The sequence below is a fragment of the Olea europaea genome, unplaced genomic scaffold, assembly GCF_002742605.1.
Source record: "Olea europaea var. sylvestris unplaced genomic scaffold, O_europaea_v1 scaffold269, whole genome shotgun sequence".
NCBI classification, from domain to species: Eukaryota; Viridiplantae; Streptophyta; class Magnoliopsida; order Lamiales; family Oleaceae; genus Olea; species Olea europaea.
The window spans coordinates 316,051-328,272 of record NW_019245290.1 but is presented as its reverse complement, the minus strand read 5'-3'; the positions used below and the strand labels follow the sequence as shown (position 1 = coordinate 328,272).

The 12,222-nt window shown below is 37.0% G+C and overlaps 1 protein-coding gene across 1 annotated transcript; it reads left to right on the top strand.

Moving 5' to 3' along the window:
* Nucleotides 1-658: 658 nt before the first annotated feature.
* On the top strand, nt 659-8,825 carry LOC111383437 (DNA (cytosine-5)-methyltransferase 1B-like). The gene is made up of 12 exons (XM_023007548.1): nt 659-957; nt 2,453-3,932; nt 4,338-5,877; nt 6,053-6,214; nt 6,359-6,560; nt 6,649-6,760; nt 6,873-7,020; nt 7,108-7,305; nt 7,391-7,669; nt 7,822-7,983; nt 8,099-8,317; nt 8,477-8,825. The coding sequence occupies exons 1-12, from the start codon at nt 915-917 to the stop codon at nt 8,648-8,650; spliced, it is 4,719 nt and encodes a 1,572-aa protein (XP_022863316.1). The 5' UTR covers nt 659-914; the 3' UTR covers nt 8,651-8,825.
* Nucleotides 8,826-12,222: the final 3,397 nt, after the last annotated feature.

Sequence of the window (12,222 nt, the reverse complement as noted above, 5' to 3'; positions counted from 1 at the left end):
AAAAAAAAAAAAAAATTACTTCTCTTTAAAGTTAGGCTAAACATGATTGTTTGAAAACTAGAATATGCAATCAAGTGAGAAATCTGTTGCATAAAAGTATGTTCGCAAGAGGCCAATGCATTTAAAAGTTGAAGAGAAGACATTCCTTTTATTGAAGTTTCAAAGTTCACCTCCCTCCATTTAGTAGTGTACGATGAGATTGTCCCCATCATGGTTATTAAACACCCCTAACTTCATATTGGTTGCCTCCGTTCTGCTTTAACGGTTGTTTGTCAGCCGAAATCTATCTTCTCCATTCGTCGATAGATTCTGAGTCTATTCGTCACATGCATTGCATTGCTTGGGATTCACTTGGATATAAAATATAATCCATAACAAGCTTATTTGATATTCGCCTTTTTTTGATTTGTAGACTTAAAACTTTTGCACGAGTTCAATACCATAACAACAAGAATTAAGCTCTGTGCACAGGCCTTGTACAAGAACTCTCACATGGGGGCATGTGTGTGCATCTGTACAGACCCTGTGCAAAAGAATTTGTGCAGGTAGCACAACTATAACAACAAACCATTCCATAACAAGGTCTATGGTACTTTCATTTTCCTAAAAGAAAAGATAAATTTGCTTCTATTTTAAGTGCGGCCGAACATGATTGTCTGAAAATCACACAGAGTCAAGTGGGCAAATCTTTCCTAGGAACGTATGGGGGCGGGGACCAAAAGTGTTTAAAAAATTGAGAGTACCCTTCCCTCTAGTTTCAAAACTCGCCTCCCGCCATTGACACCCTTATATAAGCTAAACTGGTCACCACAGATTGCATAGAGATTGGTCAATTGGGCAGATTTCATTTAGACACAACAAACCCAAAAACAAAAGTGAAAAATTAGGGTTCTTGGAGGCGGCACTCTGAAAAAATGGTATCTGCTGCTCTGTCAGAATCGATGGATTCCGATGCCGGTAATTTTTTCTTCTCTCTCTTTTGCTTATGCATACGTTAATTAGATTTTAATGTCTGTGCCTGGTTTTCTCGAATTTTAATCGAAAATGATGATTGCATTCGGTTCCATCTGGTTGACTTTGTTTATTGACACACAATCTGTTTTGGTCTGTATCTTGATGAAATTACTGTTGTTGCAGTATGTTTGTTTGCTTCATATAGAAATCTAGGGTATGTACCCTCTGTAATTTCTGTATGCACTTTGAAGCAGGGGTGGGGCAGCCATCTGAGGATTTTGGGGATTCTTTTTTTGTTTTTATAATTTTTTTTCATAATTTTTTTTAACATCATTTCACGATTTAAATGCTAATCTTCCAGATCTTCCCACGCTTCAGCCTTCCCTCTTCTCCCAAATCTGAATCTCATTCCGGCAAAATCCCAAAATCAAATCCTTTGGCCCTGCAATCTCTTTCTCCAACTGATTCTATCCTGTCTCACAGTCTCTTCAGTTTGGTCAGTCGCTTCCTTCCAAGACCTTTGGCTGCTCACCAGTTGACTTGCTAGGGTCAAGTAACTTGTTTGCTTTTTCCTTCTAATTTTATTAATTTTCTAATTTTCTAATTTCATTTTTGCTGGATATAAATTTTTTCTTTTATTCTTGATGTAAATTGATTGAGTAATGCTATTTAGTCCACTGGGTTAGCATTACTCAAACTGATTAGGATTTATTTGACTCGAAATTTTGAAAAGCAATTGATAATTCATTATTTGACTTTTAAACTTTATATTAGATCACTTATGCAATTAATTGTTTCTGCTGTCGTTAAACTTAAACAATCCATAACAAATGGCAGCTAAAAAGTTTGTGTGCAACATTAATAAATCTTGGGTTTACTACTTACCATTTTGTTTCTTTTCTGCACTGTCTGAAAATAAAATAAAAAACCATCAAATTTTTCGACCACGTAGTATTGCGAGGTGGTAAAGTATGTACATGCAAGCAGAAATTGGTTGGACGGCTAACATCAAAGGCCTCAGTGAACTAAATAAAACTGTGCTAGTAGGTATCTTGTGCTTGTGCCCAGTTCATTAAATACTCATTCCATAGAACTTGATCATGTAGTTGAAATATTAACTCTGTTGGACAAGCTTGATCATGTAAAAATGTATTCGGTTTTGTTATTTAAATAATGGACTGTTAAATATTGCCATTATTACCATTTACCAATTGTGTTTTCAAACATCTTGATTAACCAGCCAGCAAAGTTTGTGTGCTTCACTTAGTTTCAAAATTGGTTATGTTCGATGACAGATTGACAGTTATAATTGTTTCAAATTTGGGGAAATTCAATTAAAATTTTCCTTTCTTTTCAAATGTTTTTAATTTGTCACCGTTTCGTCTCAATTCAATAGATTGATTACTAGTCACCTAATGTAACATAACGTATGGCATTTTTTATTATTTTTGAGTGCTCGTTTACCCCGGATTTCCCTGACTTTGATCTCTGGTTATAGGGATAACAAAGAAAAAAAAGATAGATTCTGTGTTTTCGAAGGCAGGGGCAGCTGAACAAAAACAAAGAAAGAGACTCGCTTCTCAAACTGTTGAGGAGCCAGGTGTTTCACGTAGAATGCCAAAGCGAGCTGCTGCCTGTTTAGACTTTAAGGAGAAACCTCTTCGTATATCCAAAAAAGACTCAGTTATTGAAACAAATATAGACAGGGCTGTAGAGGAAGAAGATCTAGCTGTTCGTCTGACAGCTGGAAAAGAAGATGGCCGCCCATGTAGAAGACTAGTCGATTTCATTTTTCACAATAAAGATGGAATCTCACAACCTTTTGAAATGTTGGAAGTTGATGACATTTTTATCTCTGGTCACATCTTGCCACTTGAAGAAAGTGCTGAAGTAGAAAAACTAAAGGGTGTCAGATGTGAAGGCTTTGGACGCATAGAAGAATGGGCAATCTCTGGTTATGAAGATGGATCACCAGTTATATGGGTGTCTACGGTTATGGCAGATTATGATTGTATAAAACCATCAAGTGGTTACAAGAAGTTCTATGATCATTTCTATGCAAAGGCTAGTGCATGTGTGGAGGTTTACAAGAAACTCTCAAGATCTTATGGAGGGAATCCTGATATAACCCTTGATGAATTGCTTGCTGGGGTTGTCCGTGTAATGAGTGGTATGAAGTTCTTCTCCCGTGGTGTATCCATTAGGGATTTCATTGTTTCTCAGGGCCAGTTTATCTATAACCAACTTGTAGGTTTGGATGAGACATCAAAGAAGACTGATAAGTTATTTGTTGAGCTACCTGTTCTTGGTGCCTTAAGGGATGAAAGCAGCAATCTGGTAGATCTTGCCCCAGCTCAGCCAGAATCTTTGCACAGGAGTCTGAAAATTTGTCCAAAATCTGGAGATCAAGAAAACAAAATGAATAAATCTGCTACATCTTGTCCAGATGAAGAAAGTGAAGATTTAAAATTGGCAAGGTTATTACAGGAAGAAGAGCACTGGCACTCAATGAAGCAGAAGAAAAACAACGGTTCAGCACCATCCAGCAAATACTACATTAAGATCAACGAGGATGAAATTGCAAATGACTACCCGTTACCTGCATATTACAAGACATCCAGTGTAGAGACAGATGAGTATATGGTCTTTGACCATGGCACCGGCTATGTTGATGACTTGCCAAGAAGCATGCTCCACAACTGGGCTTTGTACAACTCCGACTCTAGGCTGATTTCGCTAGAGCTCCTTCCCATGAAACCATGTGCTGAAATTGATGTGACCATATTTGGGTCAGGGGTTGTGACTACTGATGATGGTTCTGGATACAATTTTGACGGCGAGTCTACTCATTCTTCATCAAGTGGTTCTGGGACTTCTGAAGTTGAGGGTATTCCAGTTTATTTGAGTGCAATCAAGGAGTGGATGATTGAGTTTGGATCCTCGATGGTTTTTATTTCAATACGGACAGATATGGCCTGGTATATTACTCACCCCCCTCCCCCCAACAAAATTAAAACCTCTATATATGCCCCCCTTGCTCCTTTTTTTTCTTAGAAGTGCTTGGTTAGATTTTCTCTCAAAACTAAGAAAGAATTTGTTAGAAACATTTTTAGGTCTTATTTTGATATATTAGAGTGCACCTGCTAGTCCATAGATATGTAGTTTATCTCTGAAACCTGCTGCCACAAAGGAACTGTTTTGGATATAGCATAGCATAGTGAATTTAGTAGAAGTTAAGATTACTTAAGTAGTTTGAGAACGGATATCTTTATTTTATTATTATTATTATTATTATTATTATTATTTTTATTTTTTGGATCATATATGTGCATTGTAATGCTTGTTGATGAATGACTGTAGTTGTTTTCTTTCAATTTCTTCAGGTATAGGCTCGGAAAGCCCTCGAAACAATACGAGTCTTGGTATAAACCAGTTCTTAAAACAGCAAGGCTTGCAATTAGTATAATTTCTTTGTTAAAGGATCAGACCCGGGTTGCAAGGCTTTCTTTCATGGATGTCGTTAAGAAGGTGTCAGATTTGGACAAAGATCACCCGGCTTATGTATCATCTAACCCAGGTGTTGTAGAAAGATACGTGGTTGTACATGGACAGATAATTCTGCAGCAATTTTCTGAATATCCTGATCAAAATATTAGGAAGTGTGCATTTGTGATTGGCCTAACCAAGAAAATGGAAGAGAGGCACCATACCAAATGGCTTGTCAAGAAGAAGAAGCTTTTGCTGAGGGGTGAGCCAAACCTGAATCCCAGAGGTGCAATGGCACCTGCCATTTCTAAGAAGGCTATGCAGGCAACAACAACCAGACTAATCAACAGAATTTGGGGGGAATACTATTCAAATTACTCACCAGATGAATTGAATGAGGGAATAAATTGTGAGGTTAAAGAGGAGGATGAAGTTGAAGAGCAAGAGGAAAAGGACGATGAACTTGAAGAGCAAGAGGAAAAGGAAAAGGAGGATGATGGTGCTCCGGAGGAGAACTTGGCAGTTCCAGAAAAAACTCAGACACCTTGCTCTGCACCTAAACGAACTAAGTCATGTTCAAGTAACAAGGAAACAAAATGGGATGGGGAATCATTTGGCAAGAAAACTACAGGTGGATCTTTATATAAACGGGCCATAGTCCAGGGCGATGTCATAACAGTTGGTGGGGCAGTTTTGGTACAAGTTGATGAATCCAATGATCTTCCAGCCATCAGTTTCGTGGAGTACATGTTTGAAGGGTTAGATGGGAGTAAAATGTTTCATGGAAGAATGATGCAGAGAAGCTGCCAAACAGTATTAGGAAATGCGGGAAATGAAAGGGAAGTATTTCTTACAAATGAGTGCATGGACTTTGAACTGGAAGACATAAAACAAATCATAACAGTGGATATAAGATCGATGCCTTGGGGTCATGAACAAAGAAAAATGAATGCCAATGCAGATAAAGTCGATAGAGCAAGGGCAGAAGAAAGGAGGAAAAAAGGCCTGCCAATTGAATATTACTGTAGGAGTTTGTATTGCCCTGACAGAGGTGCTTTCTTCACTCTTCCATTTGGCTCAATGGGTCTTGGATCTGCCTTTTGTGATTCTTGCAAAATAAAGGATGCTGATGGTGATAGAGAAAGTTTTAAAATGGATGCATCAATGACCAGTTTTATATACCTAGGAACTGACTATTTTAGATATGACTATGTCTATGTTAGCCCTAGTTACTTTTCTGTAGAAAGGGAGGGTGAAATTTTCAAGGGTGGAAGAAATGTGGGATTGAAGGCATATGTTATATGTCAGTTAATTGAAATTACCGGGCCAAAGCGATCTAAACAAGATGATGCAAGTTCTATTTATGTCAAAGTCAGAAGATTTTTCAGGCCAGAGGACATCTCAGTTGAGAAAGCATGCTCTTCAGATATTCGAGAGGTAGATACTTTATACCATACATTGACCAGGATATTTTATTATTCTCAGACTAAGTCGGTACCACATGATTATCTTGACTCTTGAATATGAACCTTGATAGATTACAAGGTTGTGGATATTGAATTTCATTCTGATATTTTTGATCACTTGCTATTTTCTCTGGGTGGTTGGTCAGATCTATTATTCTGAAGAAATGCATACTGTACCAGTTGATATGATTGAAGGAAAATGTGAGGTCAAGAAAAAGCAAGACCTGCCTCCGGATGCCCCTGCAATCTTTGAACATGTTTTCTTCTGTGAATATCTGTATGATCCTTCCAAAGGATCCATCAAGCATGTAAATATCCACTCCTTTACCAGTAATACATTCTGACTAAAGTTATGTTTACTCTCATTCTATTTCCAGTTTGTTGGCTATTTATCTCAGTTCGTTTCCAATTTCTTTCACTCTGTTTAATATCCAAATGCTGGCCACAAGCAGTTGCCATCTCACATTAAGCTGCTGTACTCATCTGGGAAGTTGAATGATGATGCTATGTCTCGGAAGAGAAAGGGTAAAGGTAAAGAAGGCGAGAATGATTTGGAAGAAGGAAAACTGAAAGAAGCACCTCAAGAGAACAGCTTGGCTACTTTAGATATATTTGCTGGTTGTGGTGGCTTATCTGAGGGATTGAAGCAATCAGGCAACCTTCATTGTTTGTTGCATTAAATAGAAGGTATCAATTCCTCGTAAGCAGTCTCTGATTTGGTTATTATACCTCTAATCCTCAGGTGTATCTGTTACAAAATGGGCTATTGAGTACGATGAGGAGGCTGGAAAAGCATTTAAACTCAATCATCCAGAGTCAACGGTGTTTGTGAACAATTGCAATGTCATCCTGAGGTTAGACTTGCCATGTTTTATAATACTCTCTCTCTCTACACACACAAAACACAATGTTATTAGTGAATCAAGATTAGCTATTGGAAATGGAAAATAACCAGATATGATGCAGGGCAATCATGCAGAAGTGTGGGGATGTAGATGACTGCATTTCAACACCTGAGGCTACTGAATTGGCTTCTTCTCTTGGCAAGGAGGAGATTGATAATCTGCCAATGCCAGGAGAAGTGGACTTCATCAATGGCGGGCCTCCTTGTCAGGTTTGGTTGAGCAATGTGATTCATAGATCCTCACAAATAGATAACGACTAAGTATTGTTATTAATCAAGATACAATTCGTCTTGCAGGGTTTTTCTGGAATGAACAGATTTAATCAGAGCACCTGGAGCAAAGTTCAATGTGAGATGATTTTAGCATTTCTATCCTTTGCTGAGTATTATCGTCCAAAGTTCTTTCTCCTTGAGAATGTGAGGAACTTTGTGTCTTTCAATCAAGGACAGACATTTCGCTTAACTTTAGCATCTCTTCTTGATATGGGATATCAGGTAAAATACTGTTGTATTCATATGATAACCAATTTCTGAAATTCATGCCAAAAAAATATTTGCGTTTATTTCTTCTCATGGACAGGTGAGATTTGGTATCCTCGAAGCTGGTGCATATGGAGTTCCTCAGTCAAGGAAGCGAGCATTCATATGGGCTGCATCACCGGAAGAGGTTCTGCCTGAGTGGCCAGAGCCAATGCATGTCTTTGCTGCACCGGAGTTGAAAATAACGTTATCCGGAAATTCTCAATATGCTGCTGTTAAGAGTACCACAAGAGGTGCTCCATTTCGTTCTCTTACAGTCAGAGATACTATTGCAGATCTCCCACCTGTGGGCAATGGTGCTTCAGCTATGACTTTGCAGGTACTAGTTTTGTTTGTGCCATACAAAATAGATTAATGAAAAGTGAGCAACTGAACTACACAATTATTCTGTGTTGATACACAAGTGCTGATACTGGGAGAGTAGCTCTGGTAGACTTCAGATGAATCATTCTTGCTTTTTGATTTTTGCAGTATAAAGGCGAACCTATTTCATGGTTCCAGAAGAAAATTCGAGGTAACATGGAGATAATAAATGATCACATATCAAAAGAAATGAATGAGCTAAATCTAATCCGGTGTCAAAGAATCCCCAAGCGCCCAGGTGCTGATTGGCGTGACCTTCCTGATGAAAAGGTATCAAACATTTAACTAAATAGGCCATTATCCGAAAACTTTTGACAGATTCTATGGTACTGTCAATTTATATTTTGCTAGCATACTGTTAAACTTGTTTTGTGTCAATTTGCAGGTCAAATTATCTAATGGCCAAATGGTTGATCTTATACCATGGTGCTTACCAAATACAGCCAAGAGGCACAATCAATGGAAGGGGCTTTTTGGAAGGTTGGATTGGGAGGGAAATTTTCCAACTTCCATAACAGACCCCCAACCAATGGGTAAAGTGGGAATGTGCTTCCATCCCGAGCAAGATAGGATTGTCACGGTTCGGGAATGTGCACGCTCTCAAGTAAGTATACTTTTCTGATTCGCTCAATAATATGCAAAATTTACATAGGTGGGATATATTATCGGGTTTGGTTTTTTCAAGCTACTGGAAACTTGGATGTAGTACTTCTTTCAATTGCTTGAAATCCGTGTTACCAATTAAACTTATCTATTGATGCAGGGTTTCCCAGACAGCTTTCAATTTTATGGTAATGTTTTGAATAAGCACCGACAGATTGGAAATGCAGTTCCTCCTCCGCTGGCGTATGCACTGGGAAGAAAATTAAAGGAAGCCATTGAGAGTAAACGGGCTAGTAGCAATTCTGCTAGTGTCTTTCTCAAAGAGATTTTGTAGATATTTCTTCATCCCTCATAATGTTATGGGGTTATTTTTAGTAGCAATTACAGAATTCAGAAAATTGTGATTTCAAATCACAGTTTCGTGGTTTAATGTAAAAACTTGTGCTAATGAAATCTGTGTAGTACAAGTTATAACTCTTACAAATTATTTCTTTTGAAAGACTTGCAAATGGAGCTGTTTTAACTAGTTTGGATCGGCTCGGTTCGGTCCAGTTCTAGTTGTAGAACTCAACATTAAACATAATAAAGAGAGCAACTCACTACTTTGCATTGATAGAACATTTATTAAATTAAAATCTTTTAACAGAGTTGATAAGATTCGTCTTGGTCAACGAGGGTGGTTGCTAGCACAATGAGCCCTTTCTTTGTTGAGGAGGTCCCTCTTGTTTTCCATCGAATGTCTTGGATTGATTGAATTGCTATGGCCTTCAGATTAAATTAAGGGGATTTTGCATATATGTATTTACAAGTGTCAACGAGTCGGGTCGAGTCAATTATTGCAAACTTGTGGTTTGTGTGCAGTCGAGGAAAGAAATCTTGAACCTTTTTAACTTGAGCCAAGCTAAGTCAAAGCCCGGTCGAAATTTGGAGGCTTGGCTCGGGCTTCATCAAGTAGAGTCGATTCACGATATTTATTATTTTATTATTATTATTTTTTAAATTCATGAAATATTGATATAAAGATTTGAACAAATTCTTCTTCTCAACTAAAATGCAATGAAAAAATATTCATATACATACGAGAATATATGAATTAGAGTATAATTTTTAGGTGTATAAATATTTTAATATTCATTAGTAAAATTAAAAATATTGGAATAGAAAAGATCTTTTAAGTTTCAACACCTCAATATAACAAATAATATTATATTAACTCCTATATAATAAAATTTATAATTTATATCAATAAAATATAATGGGAATACTAATGAATATGATAATAAATTATAAATATAAATTGTTATAGTATAATTTGAATATTAATTCTGTAAGCATATTTACATATAAGTTATACTTTATTGATTTAAATCTTAAATTAAATATTAATAAAACAAAAAAATATTGAAGGTTGGCAACGAGCTAGGTTGATCCTGTGACATCGGCTATTTTCACGAGTCGACCCATGTGACTCTATGAGCCTCACGGGCCAACCTAGGCTCGAGCCAAGTCTCAAAATTTAGGTTTGGCTCGAGCCCCAAGCACTTTTCGAGCCAAGCCATGGGCTGCCCGAATCGTTGGACTCATTTACCATCCCTATCTCTACTCTTGTTACAACATTTAATATCAAACCATCTTCCAACACCATGCTCAAAAGAAGAATTTCCACAAAAAGTACTAGTACCACCTCCCATAGCCTTGGTGCCATTGGAACACCTCCGTACAGAGCTAGTACTCTACGGTCGTAGATTGGTGCATCACCACTTGGAATAGACGGTGAAATCGCAAACAATGGTTGTCCCATCAAATCACTACAAACAAACAAAAAATTGTTAGTTTGATGCCATTTCTTCGAGTAGTATTCTGTAAAATCACATTATGAATTGACGTTTGTTTATCTGCGTGTTACAATTTGAAGCGATTATCTAAGGTTCCATGATTATATAGGATATCACAAATTGTATACTCAATGGTTCAGGTATAGTAAGACACAATTCGTGATGGGATCAAAATTATGTCGTTCATAATCAGTACATAAAATTCGATGTTTTATGTTGATAAGATTTCATTTTTCTTATTAAGATTTGTCGAGATCTTAGAATAAGAACAATACTATGTTTCGATGCGCATTGAACGGGACAGTGCAGATGTCTCATTTGTGACCGCTTGAAATGAGACTATACTCGAATCATTAAAAAGTCACCTAAAACTTGAGAGAGTAATGTACCTTTGATTGCTAGTTCAAGTTCTTTGTGGTACTAACAAGTGACGTCTTAAATAGAAGATTGACCTCGGTGCTTTGAATTCGGGCTGAAACAATTAGAGATCATATACTTGTGATAATGAAATCCATTAATCATTGAGATGAGACGATCATCACTCTAAAGTATTTTCCTAGATAAATTGAACCTGATCTCAGTAGTCCGATGATTAGATTGTTGGACTTTATATTGTGATTTGATCACAATACATTTGCCGTATGAAAATGGAATTTAGAGGATAATACACGTCGAAGGGCAAAATGGTCATTTTGCCATTTTCAACGTATTGATGGTCAAATGGGGGTTGACTTGTTGAATGATAATTAGAGGATACTATTATTGGATCATAATTTACTTCTATAACTATCATTCAACTTGAGAGTGCAATCTCAAGTTTTAGTAGAATAAACTGAGATTAATAGATGTATCTCAATTGGTCAAGAGTCGACTCAATTAGAAACATCTATTGGAACTTGAGTCATGTGACTCTGGTTAGGTCTTTTTCTTGGCTTCAATAAAGGTGTGTGACTTAATTGGTCTATTATAATAAAATTCAAGAAAATTTGTGCAATTTAAAAACCCTAGTTGAGTATTATAAATATGCCCCTCAAGGTTACATTTTCATATGCTTTTAGGATTAGCCATTTTTCATTTCCCAAAAGAAGGAATATGCCTAAAGGAGAACAAGGTAGAAGATCTAAGGGAGGGAATATTTGATTAGGCCATTAAAAGCTCCTTCAAGGTTATCATCTTCCCTTTTATGTGTGGGGATTTAAATATCCAATGATTTCAAGGTTATCTAAGATTCTTATTCGAATGAGTTTAATCTTCAAAGGAAAATCAAATTTCTATTCTGATGATTAAATTACCAACAAATGGTATTAGAACCAAGGTTATTGAGAGCCTTGACTAGGATTAAGCTATTTAAATCCTATTATAAATTGCATTTTTAGTATGGTTGGTGTTATGTTCTTTGATTGACTTGTTTATTGCGTTAGTGCTTGTTTGGAGAAGCTATCCAGCACTTATTGGACCATTGAAACAGTAGACAATAATTTAATACTGGTAAAAGCCCTGACAACAACTCAGTACAATAGCAAAATTCTTTGGCTAGCCTTCCACTTTTGCCCTTCCACAAACCCAACACTCTCCCACAGTCCGGTGTAAATCCCAGACAAGGCTAACCGACCTCTTCCTCTTTCACCGACATCGAAGGCGTGGATCTGACCGGAAACTCCCAACTCGTTCAACAGCACCATGGATCCATTTTCTACTGCGGTTAGTGTCAGATCTCTTCCTTATTTTTCTACATTTATGCGGCCATGAATCCCCATTTTTTACCCGTCGCTGTTGCTGGAAAATGGTATGAATTTAACTCATAATAACTTGTCATTACATGTTTAGTAACATAAAGTATGTATAAAAGAGCAAAGGTTGGCGACGGCTTCAGGGGAAAATTCTGGGCAACTAAAAAATCTGGGAATATAGAATTTGGAAAAGGGAAAATACAATCATTTTTTTCCAAGTTTTCGTCATCAAGGATTTGGGCGAGTGGTATAGAAATTCTTCTCAGAAAATATGTTGTGGTTGAAAACTTTCTGCTTTCCTCATTCAAGGGTGAAGTGGATTTTGTAGCAATGACAAATCT

Coding starts and splice junctions, on each gene's coding strand:
- LOC111383437 (XM_023007548.1), top strand. CDS start 915: ATGGTATCTGCTGCTCTGTCAGAATCGATGGATTCCGATGCCG. Junction 7,021..7,107: donor ATGGCGGGCCTCCTTGTCAG/GTTTGGTTGAGC, acceptor TTCGTCTTGCAG/GGTTTTTCTGGAATGAACAG. Junction 7,984..8,098: donor GTGACCTTCCTGATGAAAAG/GTATCAAACATT, acceptor GTCAATTTGCAG/GTCAAATTATCTAATGGCCA.